Genomic DNA, 25,819 nt, shown 5'->3' with positions numbered 1-25,819 from the left:
GACCTGCGGAAAGAGTCTGGCAACCAAAAGGAGTGCTCGAATTTTACTGAATGGTTTTATATATGCTGGCATAGAGCATACCTTGACCGGGCCTATCCATGGGAGGCAAGGCGGTCACTCACATGTCCCCTCGGTCATACAACTTCTAGCATTTTCCCAGGATCGTGCCAGATGCGTGATCTATTCATCGGCACCCTTGCTCTCAAATGCCGGCAACTTCTTCTGAATGTCTGCCCAAGTAGCTTTCCCAGCGACGACCTGGCTGATGGAGCCGATGATGTCGTCCAGGCTAGAGCGGACTTGCTTCGTCGAGTCGCGATCGCGAAGTGTGAAGCCTTTGCCCTCCAAACTCTCGTAATCGACAGTGATGCCGAATGGGATTCCGAGTTCGTCGTTGCGAGAGTATCGCTTGCCGATACTGACACCAGACTGATCGACCTTGAAAGAGAGCGCGGCATCATCAAGACGTTGCTCAAGCTCTCGCAAAAGTGGTGCGAACTTGGTGTCCTTTTGAAGCGGAACCACCAGGACCTTGACAGGTGCGATTGAAGGCTTGAATGACATCACCTGGCAACAGTCAGCATGCATTCTCTCTCGGACGACATGTGGTACTCACAGATCTCGCTTCGTCACCGTCTCTGGTCCAATAGACGTGCTCCAGCAAGCTGTACAGTATACGTCCAATACCGAAGGAGGGCTCGATGACGTTTGGCGTGTAAGTGCGCATAGTCTCCGTCCGTGTCTCCTTCTCGATCTTGACGATGTCGCTCTCAAGCTCGACCTTGCCGTTCGCAACATCGGGCACATCAACCTCGACTTTTCCGTCCTTCTGCAGGCTAACGCTGAGTTTCTCCTTCAAATCTTGGCTGAGGCTGTCGAGAGCAGCTTGCACTTTACCAGCATCTTTCTTGAATTTGGGGCCGGACTTCTTCTTGTCAAGCTGTGCAATCCACTCCTCGACCTTCTTTGGCTCATCTAATCTCTCGCGCACTTCGAGTGGGACACCAGTGGCCTTTGCGTGCACGCTCAGATCGTAAGCACTGCGATCAGCGCAGCCAACACATTCAATCCAACCGTAGGAGTTGAACAGCTCGCAATCCCAGCAGTCGGCGGCGTAGTGGGCCATTTCGTTGGCCATGTGTTGTCTGAAACGCAGCTTCTTCATGTCCACACCAATTCTCTCCATGAAAAGCATGATACGGACAAGGAAGTAGCCAAGAGTCTCGTTATCAACCACCTTCTTGTCAACGGCCTCGCCAATAGTCATCACTGTGGAAGTGGAGCCGCCAGCTTGCTGCACGTCACGAGCAAGCAGTGGCAGCTTGACATCTCGCACTGAATCGAACTTGGGGTGCTTCTTGCCGCTCAGCGGATCAACGAAATGCTCGACTTCTGCCATCAAGAATTCTCGCACACGCAGCAAACCGGATCGAGGGGACAATTCGTTGCGGAAAGAGTAGCCGATCGAGGCGGAAGCGAATGGCAGTTGGCCATCGCTGTATTCGAGGAGCTTTTGGAAAGAAAGAAATTGACCTTGGGCTGTCTCTGGCCGTAAGAATGCTGGTTCCTTGCCAGAAGCGCCGATCTGTGTTTGGAACATCAAGTTGACGGAGACTGGATCTTCGACCTGGTTGCCGGAGGATGGATTACGTATGTCATGTTTTCTGATCAATGCGCCCATATCTTCCCCAGTCTGGTCGTCGAGGGTAGCGAGGAGGTGCTCATACTCTTTCACGACAGCATCGTCAAGTTTGACAGCAGTCTTGGCAACATTTTTGTTCTTCTTTTTCTTCTTTGCCTCAGCTTCGGCGTCTTCCTCAATCTTCTCTCCACGAGCTTCACGGTCGCCCTTCAAGCGCGTCTCAATGACATCCTTGATCAGATGGTCTGAGCGCAGAATCTCGCCAGTTTTTGGATCCTTGCACATGTAATCCGCGAACTTGGCAACGTGGCCGGAGGTCTCCAGTACCTTGTAAGGTGTAAGCATTGAGCACTTCAATGCCATCATCTTTTCGGTACGAATGAAATGGTCTCTCCAGATGTTGACAAATTCTGCCTCGATCGTCTCCAGTGGCGGGCCATAGTCGAAGAGACCCTTGGTGGCTCCATATGGCTCAAAGGACTGCCAAAGGAAGCATTTCCGTCGCAGGAGTGATTCGAAGGCAGTGCGATCAAAGTCTCCGCCAGCTAAAGTCTTGCACTCGCTGGCCATGTTTGATATTGTTCCTGTGTTTCTAGTGCGTACAGGTACTTGAAATCTTTGAAGTCCGCTTGTCGTGGAGAACTGCTTCCAAGCTGGAACGGCTTTTTGTTCAGCGCTGTTTCGCCAGGCAGAAGATGTGGTCGCGGCAATGAAGTTGGTTGAAAGATTGGAGAAGTGCCTGAATTTGAAGCCTGTGACTCTTAGCCCGTTGCAGGGCATTCAATAAGGAGAGATTTGAGTCAGAGAATGCCTGCCGGGTGTCAATATCTTCAGAGGCAAGGTCGGCGGCGATTTGATCAAACCCGGGATTCGGAATTGACAAGGCAAGCGGTGTATGCTTCAGTCTGTGTGGATGAGAAGAAGCGAGCGTGACTCTTCCAAGTGTCGTTGGCTTGTCTCCAGGGAGTGAGTTTCGCGAGCACAGACTTTACGCTAGAAATCTTGGCGAACAAGGGTCTTTGGAACTTTTTGCATCCATCGCATCTTGTAGGACCAAAGATCGCTGTTTTGCGAAACGTCTTGTGTTAGCGAAGATGGGCTCCTTCAACCCCACAAAGATCGCGAATAAGCAGAAAAGGCAGGAGCAGCATCTGAAGACCAAGAAGGCGAAGGAAAGCGCAAAACGAGACGATCGATTCAAGCGACGGCGACATGAGGATAAGAACCCACACCTGCGAGCGCAAAGACAGGCGAAGAATGTACCGCAGACGATAGACAACAAGCGAACGTGGGATGAAATAGACTCGGGCGACGAGGACGATGTTGGGCTCGGGAAGGCGATCAACATGATCGATCCGAAGCGACGCAAGCTGGAGAGCGTGGTAGATGACGCCGAGCAAGAGAAGGAGGTAGACGACGAGGTTGAGGAGACAGAGCCCGGGGCAGCCGCCGCGGAGGATGATGATCACGACAGTATGCTCGACTCAGAGTCTGACAACGAACGTGAGGAGGAAGACGAGGACGCAGAGGAATCACATCTACCGCCCGACCGCGCATATAGCGAAGCACCGAGCGTAGCACCTTCAACAGCAACCGACATGACAGCACGGCCCGAGGCTTTGAAAGCACGCTTCCCACGCCTCTTCGAACCCGACCAACGCGATCCAAAAGTCCTCGTAACCACATCCATAAACTCCACCCTCCACACCGAAGCCCAACTCCTCACAACCCTCTTCCCAAACAGCAAATACATCCGCCGCACAGCCCACGCCCACGCCTACAAATACAGCGTCCGCGAAATCTGCAAATACGCCTCCGACGAAGACCGCGGCTACACACACGTCGTAATCCTGAACGAAGACCTCAAAAGACCCAAAGGCATAGACATCGTGCACCTCCCCGAAGGTCCCATGTTCCACTTCTCCATCTCAAACTGGACTCCAGGCTCCAAACTCCCAGGCCACGGCAACCCCACAAACCACTACCCCGAACTCATCCTGAACGGCTTCCGCACCCCCCTCGGTCTCCTCGCCGCACATTTATTCAAATCCCTATTCCCCCAGCGCCCGGAACTCGTGGGACGACAAGTGGTCACGCTACATAATCAACGCGATTACATTTTCCTCCGGAGACATCGATATGTGTTTCGCGATAAGAAGAGTACGGAGAAGAGTATACAGGGTGCTGATGGGAAGAAAGTTGATGGGGTGGAGGATATTCGGGTGGGTTTGCAGGAGTTGGGGCCTAGGTTTACGATGAAGTTGAGGAGGGTTGATAAGGGGATACAGTTTGCGAGTGGGCAGGAGTGGAAGTGGAAGGCTGGGGATGAGAAGGTCAGGACGAGGTTTAGTTTGTAAGAAGAAGCGGAATGAATGCCAGATTGCATAGCGGAGCGTGGAGCTTGCGGCTGCCAATGAGAAGAAGATTTCAAGTGGTATTTCTCTGCTGCTCTCATTATTGGACTTCCTCTTCGCATGGTTGTCTGTTCACATGCCGAGATGTGCTGCACGTAAGCGAACAGCTGCCAGACATGCTCTGAGATACCACAACGGTACCACACTAGGATTAAAGGTGCTCGTGGACTGCTTAGACGCGGCATAAGAGTATTCCTCAGCACAGTGAAGTAATGGACATGGGTCGTGCAGCCTGCTGAGTCCTTCCCGGACTGCATACACTTTCTTATGCCGACCGATGCTGCAGGTAAACGAGCCTGTAGAAACTCAGGAAGATGATAACATGTTCCTGTAATCCCAGGGTGATCATGCAAAAGGCCAAATTGGTATTTGCTGAGCATGCGCGGTACGCGCGATGATATCCTATTGGTGGTAAGATTCCTTCTTCGTTCGTAGCGTAGCTATCAATCATGTTGTTTGTTTTCGGATCGTGTGTTCATGTCATGGTGCCGAAAAGATTTCGTGCTACCCAATCTTCCGTTGCCAGCGCCTTGCCTTACATGCAGCGCCAAGCCTGAAAGGTGTTTGTGTATACAGGCTGGCCAAATCTTCCATATCCCTACTCCAGGTCATGCTTCTCTAAACGCCTATGCTGAATGCTTCATTGGCGGTCAGTTTACCTCGCCAAATAGTAACGGCTTTCGTCAAGTCATGAGTGCCGTGTCATCCGTCACGATTGCATATCTTCATCGTCGTCTTCCAGCGCATCGAGTTGCTCGGGATGGCTGCAAGAGGTCAGCATTGACGGACTGAGGTGAGTGGCGATACCGACCCCAGTAGGTTCTTGATGTTCTTCATCTCATAGTGCTTCTTGCGCATCTCCTCAAACTTGCGGTGTTTTGCAAGTTCCTCACGACTCATGTCAGACTCGTCCTCTTCACCATGATGTCCAGGATCAGTGTCCGCTTGCTTGTCCACAGTCACACGGCGCTCGCCATCGCTATCACGACGAATTCGGTGGTCCATTTCTGGCTCACCAAGGTCAATGTCCGGGATTTCACTCTCACGTGCGCCAAACCCAGATGTTTTCCGGGTTCGAGGTCTTGCCTTGTTCATGTCGAGTTCGTCTACCGCAAGCTCCTCGGCGTTGATGTTCTCGATCTCCTCCTCATCTTCGGCCGGGTCGTAGTTTCTAGCAAACGGCGTTTTCGGCTCGTCGATCTTCATCTTGCCGCCCATCTGGCTCTCATTCACGTAGAGATTAGCCTCGTCCCACTTTAGGCGCATCTCACCCTCGTGGTGGGGGTGGCGGTCGTCGCCATTCTGAGAAGATTGTCGGCGGCTCATGCTGCCACGCGGGTTGTTGCTGTTGTGACGGTGACCGCCCGCATTTGCTTCCGTGTTCATCTGCGTGATTTCTTTCTCGGACATTTCACGGGGAGGCATGGCCGGCCTGCCGTCAGTCTGGCCATCGTGATTGCTGAAACTCGGCGTCTGTTCAGAAGTCGGGCTGACGCGCGCATCGGGAGACGTGTACTGGTAGGAGTTCGAGTTCTTGAGAATACCTGTAGCCTTGCTTCAGTCTCGCTGCACTGCAGTGTGTGGTCAACAAGGCTGGCAGGGATGCGCGCAGCTTACCCTTAGGCCTCTTAGGAGCCGAAGAAGGTGGACTCTGAGCAGGAGCAGTCTGTGCCATGTTGAAGTGGATGCTGGGAGATGGAGAAGGACGAGAGTGTGTTGCTGGTTGGCAAGCTGGGCTGCTTAAGACAGCGCGCGTGGTGTAGGGAATGACGTTTGGCACATGAAAGGCCGTTTCAAGCTCGAGCGAGCGGTACCTTGCAGCAGGGGATCAGTACGGCGGCAAGCAGCGTCGATGAAGGAGGGGTCAGGGTCGGCGATGTGGTGAATGTCGGTGTCGGCGTCGGCGTCGACAGGCGTAGAATGGTTGTTCAGGCAGCCAGGCAGTCAGACAGTGGTGCTGTGCAATGTTCGCCTTTATGATGAGGAGGGGTTTCTGTGGCAGAAGGCGTTCATGATGGAGCTACTACATACATGTAGTTGTACGCACCTGGCATCGTTCAGAGCTCAGTGACGCACGTTGCCGAACAAGCACATCCCTGTCGACATCCTCACGTTCCCTGCCACCTGCCACCAAAACAAAGCGCTACTTTCGGCCCTTCACCCGCGCCGAGCGTGACCGTGACCACCCCGCCAACCACTGGAACAAGGGGTACTTGTGTACCGCGATTCTTCAGCCGGCGAGCGAGCACACGATACTGCTCGTCTGGTGATGAACCGCACTTGACACGTCCTACGACTTACCTGGCTGACTAACCCAGCTCTTTGAACTCGTCCTACTCTCCTTCGCCCGCAAACTTGGGCATTTTTGCTGCTTGATTCTTTGCCAATGGCCAAACACCAAGCCAGCATAGCCAATCGGTCACTCATCGACCTGCATAAGGCCAAACTTATTGTCCGAGAGTAACCGTTTGCAGCTCTGCCTTTGCCAAATCGCTAGAAAGACACCAACACCGACATTGGCAAGCAGGCAGGCCCTTTCAATACGTGGAACAACCGTCTCGGCGCCGTTGACATTGCATGAACACTCTAGTTTGGCGCTCTGGCCAGTATGCGCTGGCAACCACGCGATTATTGGCGTGTCTTCCATTGACTTCTGCCACATCACCATACATGGGAACGAGACGTGATTTTTCTGCCGTCACGAGGCCATTCGACACGCATACTGCGCGCAGAAAGAGATCAGAACGAGGCATTTTATGATAGACCCCAAATTCATCCGTCTTTGCTGTGAATTGATCGCCCTAACAACTGCCGTGGCACCTCTCGGCTTCCCCAATGGGCCAAGTTCGCAAAAAGTACACCGGAGACATCCTGGTTGAACCACAGATTTTTAGGGAAATGTTTTACAGAAGACGCGAGTCAGCCGACAGGCACTGGCCTTTGTGGTTCTTCGTAATGTAGTGCACCAAACACAAACCTATCGAGGCATCACATGCAAATCAATCAGGACCGGCTCTACCGATGCATGAAGCCTTTTGCCTTGTCTTTTGCAAATCCAAACAGCTTGCCGCCAAGGCCGTGTCTACCTTGGTTTTGATCTTGCGGACCATCTGTTCCAGGTGGCGGCGGAGGCGGCCCTCTTTGGTAGCCTCCTAGCTGCTGTGGATGAGGTGCCGCAGCGCCTCCTTGACCGGCCTGTGCGTTCTTGCCGCCTACAGTGACTGTGAAAAGGACCGGGTCACCAGCATTGACCTTTCCAGACTGGTCGTCACCGCCGTCAGGCTGAACATCATCGTACGCGAACTAATTTCAGAGTCAGCAGACACATCAGAGATATATCGAGCTCGACGTTGCCCTTGCTCACCGCGTAACCCTTCTTATCGACATTGTGCTCATGCACTAGTCGTGCGTAATGGTTCGTAGGATCTCGATTGTAGAATGTCGAAGGCTGAGACGGATGGTCCTCAGTCTCAATGATCGACGACCTGACAAACGCAGCCGCCAACCTCGGAATAATAGCATTCCTTGTCGGCGAAGGTCCAGTCGTGAAAGGCCCAGAATTACAACCCAAAATATCCGCAGAAGAAGGTTTGTCAAACTCCTCATCTCCAATCTTCAGCTTCCCAGCATGATTGACATGCCCTTCCAGCACACCAGGTCCAGCTTGAGTGTTGACTCTACATTTACAATCCTTTCCATACTTCCTCCACACCTCCTCAACCAGCGGCTCAAAATACCCATCAAAACTCGCCCCCACAGCACCACCATGCGTAGCATTCAAAATCCTCAAAACCCTCCCATCCCTCTCCACAACCAATTTATCCCACGGTCTCCCATCCTTCCCAGCCTGCTGCTTCAAACTCTCAGCCATACGATCTATCCCATCAGCCGCCATCCCAGCAACATGCTGCACCTCCCCAGACCTCTGCTGTAGCGTAATCGCAATCGGAATCCTGGGGACAAAATCCACGTACGAAATATTCGCATAAAGCTGCTCATCATTCAACGTAAACTCCGCAAACCCGAAATTCACTCCCGCATTGGGATCCGAAGGATTCAACACCGAGGGTTCTACCAATGCCGGTCCTCCAGGGTTGAGCAGGAATTTCAGCTCTCCTTCTGCGATCCAGATTCTTCCTCCGGCGATTTGCGGGATGGTGATGTGTGTGGTGGTTCCTGGGGGGCCGAGAGGGATTGCGCAGTTTTCTTGGAGGGGTGTGCCGATTTCTTGGACTTCGGAGGGGAAGTACAGGTCTTTGCCGTTGGATTTTAGGAGGCAGCGTTTTCCGCTTTGTTGGATTGCGAGGCCGGTTATGTAGGCGTGGATGTTGGGGAGGTCGGAGTCGTTCTTTAGGGCGATTTCGAGGGCGTTGGGCATTTTGGAGAGATTGGGTACTGGCTGGGATTTTTGATGTTTTGGAAACGAGTGGTGAGAGTAGATAGATTTATTTGTTTGGTGGCTTCGGGCTGGCCAAGTTGGATCCTGTTTGCTTGGTGCTGGACGATGACTTCATGCAGGTGGGCCAAGGTGTCGCTGTCGCTCCTACCTCTTCCGGGAGAACAGCGGCTTTTCCTTGCATGTCTTCATGACTGCTTCTGGCGATGCTTTTCCCTTCATCATGACAAAAATACCTGTATTGTCTGACGGTGAATCCGAAGTGTTGCGCTGAGTCCGCTGACGTCAAGCAGCTTTAGCCTATCGGCATGCCTACAACGGCAATCCTGGTTCGCGCTCAGAAGGGACTGGGGACTTCCTCACAGGCATCGAAAACCAATACCAATGACATTCTTCCTATGCATCGCTACATAAACCCCACCGCACCGTCTACTCCCGTACAGCCATACAGAAAGATAAGACCCCTTCATCCTCGCCATGACTGAAGCGCACAGGTACCAAATCAATACGTGATTCCGGCGGCAGAACCACTCCCAAGACCTGCACATCTTATTAAGTCCGCGTCGCACAATCTTGATGCATGTCCCTCCTTGGTCCTTCGAGAGTCCAGCCAGCGGAGGGAGACCTGCTGATGTTCACACATACATACTCATCTAGCTTGCTTTGGGTTACAGCTCCGAACTGGTGATGTTGTCTGCGACATCCTTGACGATCCCCACGACTTCACTGCCAATGTGCTTGATATCGTCTAGTAGTGAGTTGCTGGTTGTTTGAGCAGTGTCATTGGATGAAGAGGAGGTGGATGGAGAGGAGGTGGATGAAGAGGAGGTGGATGAAGAGGAGGTGGACGAAGAACTTGAGCTGTCCGTGGTCGTGACAGTCGCCGAGGTCGAGCCGGTGCTTGAAGCGGTCGATGTCGTGCCCAGGTCTGTACTAGAGTTTACCGAGCTGAACGACAGATACCCCGGATCCTCAAGTTGTGGTACCGCGTCCGGGTTGAAACTGGCCCCTCTGCTGAGCGCCAGATACCAGCGATCATGATCATATTTGGATTGGGGAGTTCCCTTCAAAGGATACATCGTCGAGTTCCCAAGTGATGTCGCATAGACGCGGCCATCTACCATTGCCCAAGACTCATTTCCCATTCCACGTCGTTTTCCTCCTGGTATATAACAGCATTTGGCATATTTTCCTTCCTCTGCACAGCAGAATGCGCCTCCAATTGCGTCGCATGATCTTTCGATTCCATTACGGCAGTTGAACTATCCATAGTCAGCATGGTTCCATATACGTTGCATAAGGAGTACTGACTGTGGAAAATTCAGAACCACACACGGTCTCGACGTCTGGATCTGTGTAAAGTTTGAGCGTGGGATCGTCGGGCTCGTTGGCAGCATTGCAGAGTCGTTGAGGCGAGTAGGTGCTACTGCCTGCTGGTGCTGTTGAGGTAACGGATCCAGAGGTAGCAGAAGTGGTCGAAGTAGGCCTAATGGGTGCATATTCGCCGCCGATCCATAGTGGGACGCAGCGAGCACCGGACATGAATGTTTGACAGTCATAATCGCCGCCGTCGCATTTCTCCAGCATCTTCTTGTTAATGCAGTCATACTGTAAACACGTCAGGAAATTGAGAAAGGCAAGTGAGATGGAGGGTAGCCTACAATTCCATGCTCATGACAGATCGTGGGATAGAAGTTGTCGCCTTCGCAGTTTGCTGGCTCCAATATATCAGATAGTACCTCCGGATTGACAAGGTGCTTGATTAGATGTGATCCGTAAGGTGACGGCCCAGGGGATGATGAGCTGCTTGACGTGTTGGTGTATGCATCTCCGGTGGTGTTTCCACTACGTACACCGATACCGTTCTTTAGCTCGACACTGTCTTCTGGGCCGGAAGTGTCTCCAAGGACAGATCTCTTGGTAGCCGCAGTACTCAGAGATGACGAGCTAGTAGTCTCCGAGGAAGATGCCGAAGAATTGCTGGGGCCGATCATCGTTTTGACGGTCAAGAGTGTCGTAAGTGTGCTTGGAGCAGTCGAAGCAGAGGTCGCTCTCGAGCTCAAAAACTTGGCATCGGAGCCCGAAGATGAATCTGCAGAGGAGCTCGAAGACACACTGTTGTTCCATGATACCCAGGATATCACAGTGACCGTGGAAGTATCAGCTGTGCAAGAAGCGCTAGAGGTGCTCTCGCTTGTTGTGGTCCTTGTGCGTGCACCGCGTGCTTCTTCAAATCCGGGATAATCATTCACAGTGTCGCTGCTCGTGGTATTGCCCAGATCGTCAAGTGCTCCAGGTTCAAATGCATCAAAGCCAGGAGGAGCGCACTTGGGACCAGACTGGAAGAAATAACAGGAGCCCTCGCCACAGACATAGAGGCGTTCTTCCTTAATGCAATCGTACTGGACGAAGTCAATAGAATTTTACAGCCTGGGAGTTCATAAGGCTTACCACGCCATTGTCATGGCAGATGAGAGCATTGGCGAGAGGCTTATGGCAAACCTCTGGCACATCCTTGGCGTTAGCCAAATAGGGAAGCGCGCCGAGGGAGACGGCGAAGCCCAGCCCTTTGAAGAGCATGATTGTTCACAGTCGGACAGATTTGAGAAGTATCGTGTTTGGAGCTTCCGTGGTTGGTGGGCGATCTGCGTGGATCGTGTCGGTGAAAGGAAGCCGAGTACTTACAATTTAGCTATCTGTTAATAGCGCGCGTGGTCGCGAACCATGATGGCCTGACTGATCATCATGCTGGTCCCAATGTGCCCTCCAAGCAGCACAGAATGACCCGTGCGTGTGTTGTCGATGATAGCAAATACACCTGGGTATCAACAGACCTGCAGATACCATGTGCTGCGATCACGACGACTTTGCGTGACAAGAAGCATCATCGCCACTTCCTAGTGTGTTCTCTGAGATTGCCAGAGTGTTGTGCCATGTACATTTCGCCATATCGATAAGCGGTATCAGTACAAGGTATATCCATCTTTTACAAGTCCGTTCACTTCTTCTTGCCCTTTCCTCTACCAAGCGCCCGCTTCTCAGCACTTCTGATCCTCCTTGCTGTCCTCTTTCTCCACGCTGCAAATCTGTCACCTGGTTTAAATGGTTTTACGGCCATGGCTGCTCTGCTTTTCTCAGCTGCTCTTCCAATTTCCCAATTTCCTTGTCGGTACATATATCCAGGTCGGAAGTGAAGTTTGATCTCCTGCTTGTCTTTGCCTTTCCCTCTTACTATTGTGATATCTCTGCTCTCGTTCGGTCGATCTTTTATAATCGTTGCGGGTTGCGATGCCGAATCTTCTGCATCAGGCGAGGACATGAATTGCTGTTCTCCGCTTTGAATTTCTGATTCGGTGGGTGGCTTCTGGAAGGCAAGCATTCCAAGCCTTCGTCTTCTCACTTCGTTCCGTGCTTGCGGGAGTGTTTGGTTGCGCTCAAACACTATGCCAATGTATTTTCGCTTCGGATGTTTCTCTGGATCGCGATAGTAGGTGACATATCCAGCCTGGCTGGCGTGTATGGTATGGTCTCGACCCTACCAATCATCAGTAAAAATGCAGATGCATAGCGGCCCGTCTCTCCCACCATGTGTGTATTATCGCCTGGAAACCAAAGCGTGCCTCGCTGCTTGAATATAATATTGCCCGGCACCACATATTGACCACCAGTCTTTTTCGCTCCTAATCGCTTTCCTGGACCATCTTTGGCTCCATTGGCCCGTCCCTGAGCTTGATGCGAAGCATGTCGTCGGCCGATGTGCGATGGTGCTGCTGACGATATGCGAAAGCTGGCAAGAGCTGATTCCAGTGCGGCCAGTGCCCCTGTAGATGGCACCTGCCGCACGCGCGATGAGAGTTGAGAAGCCATAGCGGTATGTGAATCTCTCTGCTGGGCATCCAGATGCCGTTCAAAGAAGCGCGAATGCCAAGACCGGCGGAGATGAGCACGGACCTAGCTCCTTCCGCCGCAAGCTGTCAATGGAGTTCAAGACAACACCTCCTTCGAAAGTAGTGTCTACTGCCATCCAATACCCGGACAACGAACTTTGACGACTCCACTCTCACATTCAGATTCAGTCCGAGTGAAGAGAAACACTTACTTTATCATCCAGGGCCTTGAGCCCACACATCCCTCAATATGGCCTCCGCCATCTTCTTTCTGGACCTGAAGGGCAAGACGCTCTTGGCGCGCAACTACCGCGGTGACATTCCCATGAGCGCTGTCGAAAAGTTCCCAATCTTGCTATCAGAGGCCGAAGAAGAATCCTCGAGCGTACCGCCATGCTTCACCGACGAGGGCATAAATTACCTCTACATACGACACAATAACCTTTACCTGCTGGCTCTTACGAAGAAGAACAGCAATGCTGCAGAAATACTCCTCTTCTTACATCGCATCGTGGAGGTGTTCACAGAATACTTCAAAGAGCTTGAAGAGGAATCGATACGAGACAACTTTGTCGTTATCTACGAATTGCTGGACGAGATGATGGACTTTGGATATCCTCAAACGACAGAGACCAAAATATTGCAGGAATATATCACACAAGAATCGCATAAATTGGAAGTGCAGGCACGACCTCCTATTGCGGTCACTAATGCTGTCAGCTGGAGAAGTGAAGGTATACGATACAGGAAGAACGAGGTCTTCTTGGATGTGGTCGAATCACTCAACTTGTTGGTGTCAAGCACTGGCAATGTTTTACGATCGGAAATTCTGGGTGCTATCAAGATGAAGTGCTATCTTTCTGGTATGCCTGAACTTCGGTTAGGCTTAAACGACAAGGCTATGTTTGAGACAACAGGACGAGCAACGAGAGGAAAGGCTGTCGAGATGGAGGATGTCAAATTTCACCAATGCGTGCGGTTATCAAGATTCGAGAACGACCGCACGATCAGTTTCATTCCCCCCGACGGCGAGTTTGAACTCATGTCATATCGTCTCAATACACAGGTCAAGCCCTTGATCTGGGTGGAATGCATCGTCGAATCTCATTCTGGATCACGCATTGAATATATGCTCAAGGCCAAAGCACAGTTCAAACGGAGGTCGACAGCAAACAATGTCGAAATTTCCATTCCGGTGCCAGATGATGCAGATACTCCACGATTCAGGACAAACATCGGATCTGTACACTATGCGCCAGAGACGTCGAGCATAGTTTGGAAGATCAAGCAGTTCGGCGGCGGCAAAGAATTCTTGATGCGTGCCGAACTCGGATTACCTTCAGTGAAAGGCGACGAAGAGCGAGGTGGTGGAATGATGGGAGGCTTTGGTGGTAGTATGGGTGGTGTTGGGGGGACTGGAAAGGTTAGTGGATCTTCTCAACACTCGAATGTCTTCACGCGATGCTAATCTTTCCTTAGGCGAAGCGCCCGATCAACGTCAAATTCGAGATTCCATATTTCACAACATCGGGAATCCAGGTGCGGTACCTGAAGATCATTGAACCCAAGCTGCAATACCCGTCACTGCCGTGGGTGCGCTACATCACACAATCTGGCGACATTGCAGTGCGACTGCCAGACGTCGCGACGACATAGCATGAAACGCTTCGAGACGACAATAGAATGCAAGCAATGAAGTCAGAGTTGGAGCGCGATGGGGGTCACGATGTATGATACCACGACAGCGCCGCGCACCACGAAGCGTAGCTGGGAAGCGTTATTGCTCGCTGAACGAGTTGAATGGCATCTTCGAAAACTGCTCTATAAGGCTCTTCTCTGGCTTCAAGTGCAGTCGCCATTGTCCCTCCCAATCCGGAACCTTCATGCCTGCATTTCCTGATGAGTTCCTGTTCTCCCAACATTCCTACAAGAAGCATGACCAAACAAGCTCTTCATGAACTTCATGCCGTGCCAGGCTTCGAACGGTCCTCCCAATGACCCTCGCCCTTCTCCCGACATGCATTGCGGACACAGTAGTAGTTGCCCTGTTCCGAGTTAGGGCTACTCAGGACGAATGGGTCACCATCCGGCTCAGACTCCGCAAGTGTGCACGGATTGACTTTGATGTTTTGGACAGTGTACTGCATGGCTCGTCAGTAGTGCGTGTGTGCGACTGTCGGGGAAATCACAATGTCTCACATCGGTATGCTGCACCATCTGCCACAAGCACACTTCATCTCCGGCCACGCCATAGCAGGAATATCCTTGGGTCTTGGAGTACTCCTTTTCGACAGAGAAGCCTCCGGCAATCCACTCGGCCGAACTGATCTCAGAACTGAAACCAACGCTGATCGACCAGCTCTCTTCACTGGTGATGGCACATTCACCATCTCCGCAACCAAGTTTGTCCTACGAGGAATCAGCAGTGTTTTTGGTTGTTGTTGGGAAAGGTCGAATTTACCGAGACCTGCTCGTGGTAGAAAGTTTGATGAGGATCGCCATCGCCGACAAGCTTCGTGTCGCCTTGGAGTGGGCATGTTGCGGTGTCGCCCTGGCGTGCCTCGAGAATGGAATGGTTGGAAGAGGAGTCCTTGAAAGGCACGGCGATCGCTGCCTTTGCAAAAACCAGCGCGAGCGCGCTTGCCACGGTAGCAGCCCGCAGGACTTGGAAAAATTGAGGCATTGGGCTGGTTTGATGCTGATGGTGGTGATGGAATACTACTTGAGTGCTGGTGGTAGCAGGCCTCTTTTATGTTCGAGTCACGTTCCGATGAACTACTTCGATCACTACAACAGCGTCCGGATTTGGAAGTAGGATGGCCGAAAGTAAATTTGCTATCCACAATGTTGGCGGCACAGTATCAGGAAGAGCTGGCTTCGCCTCGGAAGTCCTGCTAGGACAGACAGCCAAGGCGTTTGTACGGCATCTGGAGTGTTCGCCAGGAATCTGCGTTTCCAGTTCTCTATGGAAATAAATGGTCGTGTTTTTGGATCTTGCCATCGACTCGGCCTGGCGAAAAAGGTCGTTCGGAGCAACCTGATGCGCCAATGCCACGAGCTCTTGCGAGGCAGCAGTCAGGTTTTCACTCACGCTGGCAGAGGTATCACAATATCTTCCACGATGGTCAATTCGATGGCGGTACTGACTTCATGCTTGGGTTGTCGTACGGAGCTCGAATCACACTCGGTGATGTGCAATGAGCTAGCATTCCTTCGTAGGATGAACTATTGTTTGCGGAGAGGCCAACAATGCAGCCGCGCTTCATATTCACGCTGGCGGGTCGTTCGTCCCTGGACTTCGCGCTCGCAATTTCCTGTTCACTTCTCCTTCCCATCCCACATGATGGCTCGAACAGCAAGAACCACGGCCCTGCTGGGAAGCCCATCACGCGGTCCTTTCATTGTTCTGATCTGCCAAAGCCGCACCACAACCTCTTTTCGATGTCATACTGTACAGAAGCACGCCAAGCATTTGCGGCACAGCCTGAGCTAAAAGTAAAGCATGAAGTTGCGCAACATCCTTGCAATAAGTGGACCACACGTCTTGGCGTCCTCGCACCGGGCCTCACAGATCCACATCTGGGGCATACAACCATGCTAGAAAGGCGGGCCCCCATCCTACGATCAAGGAACTGATGAGCCGCAAGCCAAAATCTCAGAATGTAGGTACCAGACGACAACCTCCTCTTCCCGTTCCGAAAATCTTCGAGTCTTTCACCTTTACACCTCGAAGCGATGGCGCAAGCAGATACAGGTACTGTATCAATCCTTGCCAGAGAGGACAATGACTGATCCCCAGAATAGGCGTATGCCCCTCGATCTCAGAAGGCCTGAATAGCACGTACACATCCCAATCAGACTGGTGGAACGAGGCCGAAGCACCGCTTTGCGGGTTCAACTCGCGCGAGCAGATCTACGTCTCGAACATAACAGGTGTGTTGTGGTGCGCAGCTCTCCACGCTTCTTACTTCTTACTGATTGATATTCATACAGATTGCTGTGAACCTCATACCGTCGGCTCGCTTGATGGCTGCTTCTACTTCTGTCAGCCACTGAGTGGCAGCGACCAGACGGCTTTTGGACGATGTGTTCGAGATGGTATTGGGCAGGAGCTGGAGCTTGTGGGGATTGGATGTAATGATGCGTATGAGAGCGCTGCTGCTGCGAGCACGGGAGCTGGGGCTGTCACGTTGCTGTGGATTTTGGCGATTTGTTTCGCGGCTGTGTGGCGATAGGCTCGTGGGAATGCAGGCTTGGATGAGAATCAGTTCGCGTCGTTCTCCTGAGAAGTGAACAGCACAAACACAAGCACAACGCTCTCTACCACTTACGTGGAACGAAACAAGACCGCTGAAGGCTGTTGACGACGCAAGAGTCTGGTGTCTCAAAAGCTACTCAAACCTTCGCAGCTACAGTACAGATAGTTCTGAGGATGCAGACGCCGACTTCGAGCAAGATGCCGCGGACACATTCCCACGAAGTCGTACGTTTCGCACTTCTCAGGAGAGATGGGTAGATTTATCAGATGATCTGGGCAATACGCAATTGGCAGCTTTCCCCCCAGAATCTTACGACCGCCCGCGATTGTATCTTGAGATGTCGTCCGGTTGTTTGTTCGGTTGAGGTCTGCAAAACGCGTGAGAAGACTGAAGTGGAGAGCTCTTCCTCTACGTGCAGCCGCTAATCCGAATTGGGTACAGCTCAGGGTCTCGTGCTTTGAAATCACTCTCTGATTGGCCAACGGCTGTAGGCAGCGGCTTCCCTGCATTTCCCTGCGCTCCACCGTTCTGTTTAGCAATTTGAAGTCGCAAAGTGGTTCGATTCTGAAGGCAAGGCCAGGCAAGGCGCGTAAGTCCGCAACATCCGCCGGTATGTCTTTTCTTTTCCTTCATCAATTCTGCCAGTCCTACCCTTGGCCTGCACTCCCTACCTCACACCGACTACTGCTTTGGACCATACCAGTTTCTTGACGCACCACCAACGCGACGCAAACACCACCGCGACTGCGAGTGCGAGGCATTGGCTTGGACAAGGCAGGGGTTGCGCGACATTCCCGATTGGACCTGAGAGCTCATCGAGCCACCACCAAACCAACATGGACGTCGTCCTCGAGGTCTTCGACACCTTCCTCTTCGATCGCATGTACGCGAATGTTCTCCCTATACATCGCTCAGCATCCTCCTTCGACCCTGTCTCGACAATCGCCGCCAGTCTGAAGGGCTTCGCCGAACACAATGCCACATTCGCAGATGCCACTCAAGCTGTCTTTGCGCGATCAGCATGGCAATTCGAGCCAGCAAGCGCCTACTTCTCTGTACAACCCAGCGAGTACGCATACATGAGCCGCTGGGACCGAGATAACATCTACCGCCAGTTTGTGAGCTTATACATTCTCACATGGTTAGTGCTTCAAAAGTGATTCATCGTACACGACGACGCTGATAGTCGATAGGATCTTCGGTCTCTTCATATACTTCTTCTGCGCGACGCTGAGCTATATCTTCGTATTCGACAAGACCACTTTCCAGCATCCCAAATACCTCAAAAACCAGATGCGCATGGAAATCCGACAGACTATGGAGTCCATCCCGATCATGGCTATCTTTACCGTGCCTTTCTTCCTTGCTGAGGTGAGAGGATACTCCTTCATCTATGACAGCGTCAGCAACCCCGGTTTCTCGCACCCACTGCTCGAATCTCTCGGCGCCTGGTACAACTGGCTGCAGTTCCCGCTCTTCCTCATGTTCACCGACTTCTGCATCTACTGGATCCACCGTGGTCTGCACCACCCACTCGTATACAAGCGCCTCCACAAGCCACACCATAAGTGGATCATGCCAACCCCATACGCCTCGCACGCTTTCCACCCTCTCGATGGCTACAGCCAGAGCGTGCCATACCACCTATTCCCCTTCATCTTCCCGCTCCAGAAATTCGCATACATCGCACTCTTCACCTTCATCCAAATCTGGACCGTCATGATTCACGATGGAGAATACGTGGCCAACTCGCCCATCATCAACGGTGCCGCATGCCACACAATGCACCATCTGTACTTCAACTACAACTACGGCCAATTCACCACCCTATGGGACCGCCTCGGCGGCAGCTACCGAAAGCCGAATGAGGAGCTGTTTAAAAGGGAGGAGAAGATGAGCGAAGAGGAGTGGAAGAGACAGACGAAAGAGATGGAGAAGATGGTCGCAGAGGTCGAAGGCGTGGACGACCGAAGTTACGGACCTCCTGAAGCCATTAAGAAGATTCAGTGAGCAGATCCGTTTAGCATTGCTTTCACACGAGGAACAGGAGCGTAAGGACAGCGCGGATACCCTTTTAGAGGTCCTTTTTTTGAAAAGTCCAGGCACGGAGTCACGGCGCACGCAAATGAGAATGGGTTTATGTGCACAATCAGATTTGGATGGACTGCTACGTTCGTGAGCATTTAAGCATCTGCAGATAGCGCATAGCACTGCCTTGATGATAGAGATTCTGAGACCAGTCGCCTTGTGCGCAACCCATTCTCTGCTTTTCTCAGCGGCTAGGAACCTTCAGCGCGCTATCGCGGAATCAAACAGAGACCATTTCTAGGGTCGGGACAAGCAAAAATGTGTACTCAGGCTGTGGACAAGTGCACAAGCGCCTCATGAAGCATTGAGTGGGGACAACGCGAGCTTTTCGATTTTCGATTTACTGCGCGTTGGAGAGGACGATGGACCTGCCACTGATGCACCATCAAGTGAAAGCCATGACGACCAGAAGTGCCACTGCCAACCAGAACAGAATCTCTTGCTGAAAGCACGCTAAGTTTGCCTGCTCAGCTCGAACATAAGCATACAGCACCAAGACGACCCGCCAGTTTACTCGCACTCATCCTTTGTACACTCCAGTCGACGTCACAACATCTGCATACAGTACTCACAGAAAACATCTTGAACTCTTGGCGGAACATCCGGCATTGGGGCGAAGCACTCCAGGATCGGAAAGAACGGCGACACCCAAGCACCAAGATATACATTTGTCACGAACCTGTCCCGCTGACTGAGCCCCTCCTTGGCCTTGGAGCGAGCTCTGCAAGGAAAGCTCGACAACCATCTTGGAACACACGCCTATGGAGTATGGACGCGACCCAAAATCTTGGTGCCGAGAGACTTGTACTTGAACGGGCTTAGGCGTGGCGGTTTAGAAGTCAACCCGGTCGGCCTTCTGCGGCGCTAGAACGAATGACGAACGCTCGATGTCATGCGAGTATGTCATACATCTATAGGTACCTAACCAATCCTCACAAACAACGTGGCAGGATTTTCCATATGTTCTTTTGATCTTCATCGCACTACCACGAATTATTATGTCCGCCAGCAGACCCACATCACCGAAGAAGAGTGTTGCGTTTGATCCTAGAGCGAGCGTCTGGGAGTATACACCAACCCCTCCTGCTTCGAAGCGATCAAGTGTACTTGGAGTGTGTGTCCAGGTGTCAGGGTCCATCACGTGCCTGATGCCTGAGGCTGCAACTGCTGCACTTCATCTTTGGACTTTCCGTAGATAGTCCTTCTTCTGAATACATCAGTTACATTAAGTGGTTATGAGCCCCCTGCGTTTCCAACGCATTCTACACGTTTTCTAATAGTTAATCCGACTGCTACGTAGACAGCGCTCGTTACTAAAAATTGCGCCGATACTATTATCGTCGCCGCTACCCTCGCCGCCCTTCGAGTGTTCTAGCAGGTGCTAGTCCGACTCGAGTCGGTCACATAACAACAGTGTTAGCTGTCCGCTATACTAGAATACAGGCGCGCCTATCGGCCGCCTCTTAAGATAGGTCTAAAGTCTCTTTCTATATTATCGCTGTCGCTGTCTATAATAGCTTCTCCTATAACTTCTGCTAGCGCTTATATAAGCAACATCCCTAAGCTAAAGAATAAGGAGAATTATCTATTATAGTCTTATACCGCTAAGGGTGCCCTTAAAGGCATACAGGTATAGCGCTATATCTAAGGGACCCGCCTAAAGCCTAATATTAAGTTGTCTTCTAAAACTTAGTTAGAGTTTAAAGACCGATAAGATAAATAGGAAGCAAAAGATTAATTAGCGCGTACGTGGATCTTTACTAACTGTATCGCCGAGGTTTAGTAGTCGTTACTTAGTCTCGCTATATCGTAGGAAGTATAGACTTACCTATATAAGAAATACACTAGTAAAGGTAGGTCTACTAAATTTATACTCTACTAGGAATATATCACCCTTCGGTATAATAGCAAGGACATTAAGAAGTTCTACAATAAGTATAAGAAGAAGCTTAGTGCCTTAAAGGATACTAAATTAGCTATTAGCTAATATTAGGCTATTTATATATTTATTATATAGATCTCTCTATTCTACGAGGCTTTCGTATAGATACGCCGAGAGCAGATGCGCGCCTCCGAGTACACTATTAACGATAATACACTTAACAACATTATTAGCGCGTTGCTTAATAAGAATGTAGCTTAATTAAACTAGGCCTAATATAACGGCTTCTTTAGTCTTTAGCGCTAACTATAATAGCAAGGTAGCAATAGCAATAACAACGGTCGAGGTAACTCGAACCGTAGCGGTCGTAGTAGCCGCGGAAACAATAACAATAGTCGAGGCCGCGGTAGAAGCAACTAGAACTAGAATAGTTATTAGTCTAACCGTAAGAAGTGCGCCTATTGTTAGGGGTTATACCCTTCTAACCGCTACTATACTAAGTACCCTTATCTAAAGGAGGAAGACCGACTGCGTCGTAAACAGTAGAAGGCTAAGAAGAAGGGGGTGCAGCAGCAACAGTAGCAGCGTAGACTAACTGCATAGCAACAACCGCTATCTAGTTAGAATAGTGCTTAGGGGCTATATACGGCTAATGCTACCCCGGGGGTATTATTAGACCTAAGCCACAATTACGCCTTTACTGCAAACACTATAGTTACTGTTAGCGACTAGGTTTCTACGGCTCTTACTGCTAGCACTCGTACTACTAATTAGGTTGTCGACTTAGGTACTAGTATGTATATAGTTAACGACCCTTTATTGCTTATTAAATATAAAGGCTGTTACATTCCTATCCGATTTGGTAGCAACACGAAGCACGCTACGATAGTCGGAATGGCTTAGACTAAGGTAGTTAATAAGCGTAGTGTAAGCAGTATAAAGTTGTCTAATATACTGTATATGCTAGGTCTAGTAGCTAACCTCCTATCTACTAAGAAGCTTGCCGATAAGGGATGTTTCTATCGGAACGATAAGCGTATACTGTTTACTATTATTAACGGCTCGGAGGTTACTATTGCTTAGACATACCGAAAGAATGGTCTCCCCTATCTATATACACTAACCTCTAGTCCTAACGGCTAGGTTGTTACGCTTCTATCGAAGAAGGGGGTGCTAATAGGTACGATAGAAGAGTAGCATCTACGATATAGCTATATCTATTACCGCAAGCTGTTACGAATAGAAGCTAAGGGTTAGATTATTATTACTAGAAACAAGACCGACTTCCGAAACTGTATCGCTTGTCGTATAGCAATGTTATATAAGGAATACAACCGACTACTACGACTACGACTATCTACTATTTACTATATTATCTGTGTAGATGTGGTTACTATTACTAACCCTAGTCTACTATAAGAACGCTACTTTACGTTGTTTATATGCGCTAAATTAGCCTATCGATACGAATATGCTAGCTCGCTAAAGTTAGGAGCTGTAGTAGCAATTAAGGACTACCGTATATACGTCCGTATATAAACTAGCTATTTAATCCCAATCTACCGCCTCGATAGAGGGGGTAAGTACGGCGGAAATTAGCTATTAAGCTAGGCTCGTAATTAGGGCATTGTACTGCAGGTTACAGCACCTTATTCTTCTACTTAGAATAGCCTAGCTAAGGTTAGCAATTATATCGTGTGTACGACCGCTCGGAAGATAATGCTCTATACGAATTTGCTAAAGGCCCTATAGCCGTATGTAGTTACTACTGCTATATAGGTCCTTAATATCACTCCTAGAACCTTAGAAGGTCTTAGCCCCTATGCTATTGTAGCTAGGGAGCTCAATTAGTCTCGAAAGCAGCTACGCCTTTAACATCTTCGTGCCTATAGCTGTACTACTGTTGCATATAATTACGGAGTTACTCGTAGAAAGAAGATAGATAGCAGAGGCCTTGTTAGCAAGCTAGTCGGCTATACTAAGGACTTAGTAGACTTAGGAAAATATATGATTTACCTCCCTAACTAGCATAAGGTTATTCTATTAAAGGATGTCTAATTTATTAAGACGGCTAGTAAGCTATTGCTTCTAGAGGGCATGAATCTATACGCTAATCCTAACGACCTAGCTAAGAACGAGTTTGTTATACTCGAGTCCATTATGCCGGCTCTATTCAATTCTATAAGCAACGAGGCTCCGTTACTAGCCGACGCCGCTAGTATAGTCTAGCAGCTTCTAGCCTAGCAAGAAGAGCCTCTAGACGAGCCTGCTTAGGATATAGAGGTAACTAATAAGGTCGCTAGTCCGTTGCTACTCGACGATAACCTGCTAGACGTTCAACTACTAGCTTTAAGTAATAAAGATAGCTTTTAGTTAGCCGAGGAAGAGCTAGCATATAATCTAAACGCTAAGAAGGGCGAGCCAGGCTAGTTGCCTAAGTTTGAGCGACCTAATACGATAGGCGCTCGTTCTACCCGTGCAACCCGTAGCAACAAGTTAGCTCGTAACCTATTGCGTAGCTATCTAGCTAATTGTAGTGTTAAGCGGTTAACTCGACGTATAATAGCCAACATGCCGATAGCCTATATTAAGGGTTTTATAGCTTCCTGTTATATTGCTAAACAGTTAGATAGAGACACTATTCCTATTCTAAAGAGCTACAAGGAGGCGACTTAGTCGCTATACTAGCTATAATAGAAGGAGGCCTATAAGGCTAAATACAAGTTACTAATCGACAACTATATATAGGTCTATATATCTCGGTTAGAGGTGCTAGAAGGTCGCAAGGTTGTCCGTAGCCGATAGGTGTTTACTATTAAGCGTAACGCTAATAGCAAGGTAAGCCGGTTTAAGGCTCGATAGGTCGTCCGTAGTTTTATATAGGTTAAAGGACAGGACTATAATAAGACCTATGCGGCTATAGCTAAGCCGTCTACGCTGCGAGCGCTATTTGTACTAATCGCTTATTACGACCTAGAGGCTAAGCAGTATGATATTCTAACGGCCTTCCTTAATGCGCTTATCGGTAATAAGCATAAGATCTACGTCGAACAGCTATACGGTTTTAAGGACCGTAGTAGAAAGGGCATAGTTTGCCTATTGCTAAAGGCACTATATAGTCTGAAATAGTCGCTAATACTATAGTACGAAGAGCTTCGAAAGTACCTAAAGAGCCTAGACTTTGTGCCAATAATAGCTGATATGTGTATGTTTAAATACGTTGTTAGCGGCTCTATTATTGTTATCTATATCGACGACATAATTATTATCGCCTATACTCTATTAGCACTAGAGGCAGTAGCTTAGTTGCTAAAGGACCGTTTTAATATACGAGAACTAGGCGACCTATACTACTATCTCGGCATGCGGATTATCCGTAACCGCGGTTAGCGTACTATTCACGTCGTTTAAGATGCCTATTTGAATAGGCTTAGTAAGAAATATAGTATACGTAGCCGTGTCGGTCTAGCTACTCTAATAGCGCCTCGCTATGTTAAGACGTCTATTTAACGCGCACCTAAGGGCTATATAGCTAGTGCCGCCTTTAAGACTCAGTATTAAGAAGGTATTAGTAAGGCACTATAGCTAGCTATAATTACGCGACCTAATACTTGCTATACTATAGGCCTATTGTTACGATTTATCTCTAACCCTACTAAAGAGCATTATACCGCACTCCTTTAGCTAATTAAGTACCTAGTTAGTACCCTTAGTCGTAGTATGCGCTTCTAAGGCATATAGAACGATAAGCTCAATTTTGCTAGATACTATAATGCCTTATAGGCTAACGATCTAGTTACCCGCCGCTCTATAGGCAGCTTCTACTTTACTATTGCAGGCGGACCTCTATTGTATAAGTCCGGCCGCTAGACACTCGTTACACTGTTATTAACTAAAGCTAAGTATATTCAACTTACTATAGGGGCTAAGGAAGCAGTTACCTTAGCTCGCTTATTAAAGGAAATTAGCTATAAGGGCTATATTCTTCTAGTTACGCTCTACGAGAACAATTAGTCCGCTATTGCTATTACTAAGTCGACTAGCATTAATAGCCGTACGAAGCATATAGATACTCGTGTTTACTATATTCGAGAGAAGATTACTAATAGTACTATTATCGTCTAATAGGTTAGTATATATAATTAGATAGCCGATAGCTTTACTAAGCCGCTTAACAAGATTAAGTACGGCCGCTTTGTTAAACAACTGAACCTAGTGGATTGCAAGGCCGCTATTAAGAGCGCTATAAAGCTAGCTGCTAAGTACTAAGAAAAAAGGGCCTTTGTTTGCTTTGTCTGTTTAACCTAAGAGTGGTCTAGTTTGTTTACCTGTTTCTGCTTACCTAATACCCCTGTTTGCTTTGCTAACTGAATGGCTAATGTGTTTATTTTATTCTATAGCGATATGCACGTACTGAGGGGGTAACTTGGAGTATATGTCCAGGTGTCAGGGTCCATCACGTGCCTGATGCCTGAGGCTGCAACTGCTGCACTTCATCTTTGGACTTTCCGTAGATAGTCCTTCTTCTGAATACATCAGTTACATCAAGTAGTGTAGGCCCGGGACCTGTGCCAAGCCGACCTGCACGACTGCCGGAAGATTATTTGTCTAGAAGACGCAGCAGGAGCGCTACGCCGGATCGAGTCCAACAACGCGCCTCGTCTTCTAGCCCAAGAACTTCACATCAAGAGACATATCCAAGTCACCACGCACGCATTGCGGCCATTCCCGGAAAGCCGAGCTATAATCGCCACGAAGATACCGTTCTCATCCCCAACGACTTGATTGAGATCAGGATCCGGACTAGCAAGCAGCGGCATTGGCGCGTGCTGCAGGTCCCGAACCTTACGGTTGCTGAGATCATGAGGAGTGTTACTTCTTCTCGGAACGCGAGGCTGGCGTTCGTGCAGTATGATCCTAAGACTGGAGAGGAGAAGAGGGAGTGGATGGCTTCGGCGCAGCAGGAGTTGCCGATTCGGAGGTTGAAGGTTCCTAGGGGTGGGTTTCGGTTTGTGATTTATGAGTGAGCGCTGGAATTCATCGACGTCTGCCCGAACAACACGGGATGGAGTCACTCGCTCGTGTGGATGACCACTACTTGGATCTTGGAAAGACGTCACTCTTGACTTTCGACCTCCTTTGAGACTATTGCATTTTAAAATTTGGAGGAGCCATAGGCAGTCGTCTCTTGGGCATGAAGCAAGACAATTGCTGGTCTTTTAGAAGCCAGGTTTGTCTGAATCTCACATAG

General features: G+C 49.7%; 13 protein-coding genes across 13 annotated transcripts in view; 5 read left to right on the top strand and 8 right to left on the bottom strand.

Annotated features, from left to right (window-relative positions):
• Positions 1-34: 34 nt before the first annotated feature.
• Positions 35-2,299, bottom strand: MYCFIDRAFT_50321 (uncharacterized protein). The gene is made up of 2 exons (XM_007928852.1): positions 617-2,299; positions 35-567 (listed from the first exon to the last, which is right to left on the bottom strand). The coding sequence occupies exons 1-2, from the start codon at positions 2,210-2,212 to the stop codon at positions 181-183; spliced, it is 1,983 nt and encodes a 660-aa protein (XP_007927043.1). The 5' UTR covers positions 2,213-2,299; the 3' UTR covers positions 35-180.
• Positions 2,300-2,736: 437 nt separating this feature from the next.
• MYCFIDRAFT_32566 (uncharacterized protein) lies at positions 2,737-3,999 on the top strand (the record flags this gene model as incomplete). Its single annotated transcript, XM_007928765.1, has 1 exon — positions 2,737-3,999. The coding sequence occupies one exon, from the start codon at positions 2,737-2,739 to the stop codon at positions 3,997-3,999; it is 1,263 nt and encodes a 420-aa protein (XP_007926956.1).
• On the bottom strand, positions 3,978-5,112 carry MYCFIDRAFT_211467 (uncharacterized protein; the record flags this gene model as incomplete). The annotated part of the gene is made up of 2 exons (XM_007929179.1): positions 4,868-5,112; positions 3,978-4,820 (listed from the first exon to the last, which is right to left on the bottom strand). A coding segment is annotated over exon 2 (459 nt), but the record flags the coding sequence as incomplete, so codon positions are not given.
• MYCFIDRAFT_138525 (uncharacterized protein) lies at positions 4,766-5,481 on the bottom strand (the record flags this gene model as incomplete). Its single annotated transcript, XM_007929178.1, has 2 exons — positions 4,766-4,820; positions 4,868-5,481. 2 exons carry the CDS (start codon positions 5,479-5,481, stop codon positions 4,766-4,768), a joined length of 669 nt encoding a protein of 222 aa, XP_007927369.1.
• On the bottom strand, positions 5,392-6,022 carry MYCFIDRAFT_182945 (uncharacterized protein). Its single transcript, XM_007929177.1, has one exon. It carries the CDS (start codon positions 5,729-5,731, stop codon positions 5,534-5,536), a length of 198 nt encoding a protein of 65 aa, XP_007927368.1. The 5' UTR covers positions 5,732-6,022; the 3' UTR covers positions 5,392-5,533.
• An 807-nt stretch (positions 6,023-6,829) lies between these two features.
• On the bottom strand, positions 6,830-8,434 carry MYCFIDRAFT_57145 (glycoside hydrolase family 64 protein; the record flags this gene model as incomplete). Its single annotated transcript, XM_007928880.1, has 2 exons — positions 6,830-7,359; positions 7,421-8,434. The coding sequence occupies 2 exons, from the start codon at positions 8,432-8,434 to the stop codon at positions 7,072-7,074; spliced, it is 1,302 nt and encodes a 433-aa protein (XP_007927071.1). The 3' UTR covers positions 6,830-7,071.
• A 686-nt stretch (positions 8,435-9,120) lies between these two features.
• On the bottom strand, positions 9,121-11,032 carry MYCFIDRAFT_78751 (uncharacterized protein; the record flags this gene model as incomplete). The annotated part of the gene is made up of 5 exons (XM_007928974.1): positions 9,121-9,214; positions 9,416-9,516; positions 9,788-10,060; positions 10,306-10,854; positions 10,904-11,032. The coding sequence occupies 5 exons, from the start codon at positions 11,030-11,032 to the stop codon at positions 9,121-9,123; spliced, it is 1,146 nt and encodes a 381-aa protein (XP_007927165.1).
• A 418-nt stretch (positions 11,033-11,450) lies between these two features.
• Positions 11,451-12,199, bottom strand: MYCFIDRAFT_16902 (uncharacterized protein; the record flags this gene model as incomplete). Its single annotated transcript, XM_007928720.2, has 3 exons — positions 11,451-11,700; positions 11,770-11,987; positions 12,038-12,199. Coding segments are annotated over 3 exons (630 nt in total), but the record flags the coding sequence as incomplete, so codon positions are not given.
• Positions 12,200-12,589: 390 nt separating this feature from the next.
• On the top strand, positions 12,590-13,995 carry MYCFIDRAFT_32847 (uncharacterized protein; the record flags this gene model as incomplete). The annotated part of the gene is made up of 2 exons (XM_007928778.1): positions 12,590-13,762; positions 13,819-13,995. 2 exons carry the CDS (start codon positions 12,590-12,592, stop codon positions 13,993-13,995), a joined length of 1,350 nt encoding a protein of 449 aa, XP_007926969.1.
• Positions 13,996-14,300: 305 nt separating this feature from the next.
• MYCFIDRAFT_78754 (uncharacterized protein) lies at positions 14,301-15,022 on the bottom strand (the record flags this gene model as incomplete). Its single annotated transcript, XM_007928975.1, has 3 exons — positions 14,301-14,480; positions 14,539-14,748; positions 14,801-15,022. 3 exons carry the CDS (start codon positions 15,020-15,022, stop codon positions 14,301-14,303), a joined length of 612 nt encoding a protein of 203 aa, XP_007927166.1.
• Positions 15,023-16,074: 1,052 nt separating this feature from the next.
• MYCFIDRAFT_78755 (uncharacterized protein) lies at positions 16,075-16,574 on the top strand (the record flags this gene model as incomplete). The annotated part of the gene is made up of 3 exons (XM_007928976.1): positions 16,075-16,093; positions 16,144-16,272; positions 16,333-16,574. 3 exons carry the CDS (start codon positions 16,075-16,077, stop codon positions 16,572-16,574), a joined length of 390 nt encoding a protein of 129 aa, XP_007927167.1.
• An 860-nt stretch (positions 16,575-17,434) lies between these two features.
• On the top strand, positions 17,435-18,608 carry MYCFIDRAFT_32401 (uncharacterized protein; the record flags this gene model as incomplete). The annotated part of the gene is made up of 3 exons (XM_007928758.1): positions 17,435-17,549; positions 17,589-17,739; positions 17,792-18,608. 3 exons carry the CDS (start codon positions 17,435-17,437, stop codon positions 18,606-18,608), a joined length of 1,083 nt encoding a protein of 360 aa, XP_007926949.1.
• Positions 18,609-25,125: 6,517 nt separating this feature from the next.
• Positions 25,126-25,819, top strand: part of MYCFIDRAFT_215491 (uncharacterized protein) — a gene marked incomplete at its 3' end in the record, with an annotated part of 1,913 nt that continues 1,219 nt past the window's right edge. Inside the window, exon 1 of the mRNA XM_007929176.1 lies at positions 25,126-25,576. Coding sequence (XP_007927367.1) covers positions 25,431-25,576 — 146 coding nt within the window. The 5' untranslated portion in view covers positions 25,126-25,430. The remainder of the gene's footprint in view (positions 25,577-25,819) is intronic.

Source organism: Pseudocercospora fijiensis, assembly GCF_000340215.1.
Source record: "Pseudocercospora fijiensis CIRAD86 unplaced genomic scaffold MYCFIscaffold_5, whole genome shotgun sequence".
Classification (NCBI taxonomy): domain Eukaryota; kingdom Fungi; phylum Ascomycota; class Dothideomycetes; order Mycosphaerellales; family Mycosphaerellaceae; genus Pseudocercospora; species Pseudocercospora fijiensis.
Note: the sequence above shows the minus strand (reverse complement) of the source record. Positions and strands in the feature narration are given on the sequence as shown.

What these genes read in the sequence shown, in the direction of transcription:
- MYCFIDRAFT_50321 (XM_007928852.1), bottom strand. Translation starts at nt 2,212, where the DNA reads ATGGCCAGCGAGTGCAAGACTTTAGCTGGCGGAGACTTTGATCGCACT. An exon ending in ACGGTGACGAAGCGAGATCT is followed by an intron (nt 568 to 616) that starts GTGAGTACCACA and finishes GACTGTTGCCAG; the next exon opens with GTGATGTCATTCAAGCCTTC.
- MYCFIDRAFT_182945 (XM_007929177.1), bottom strand. Translation starts at nt 5,731, where the DNA reads ATGGCACAGACTGCTCCTGCTCAGAGTCCACCTTCTTCGGCTCCTAAG.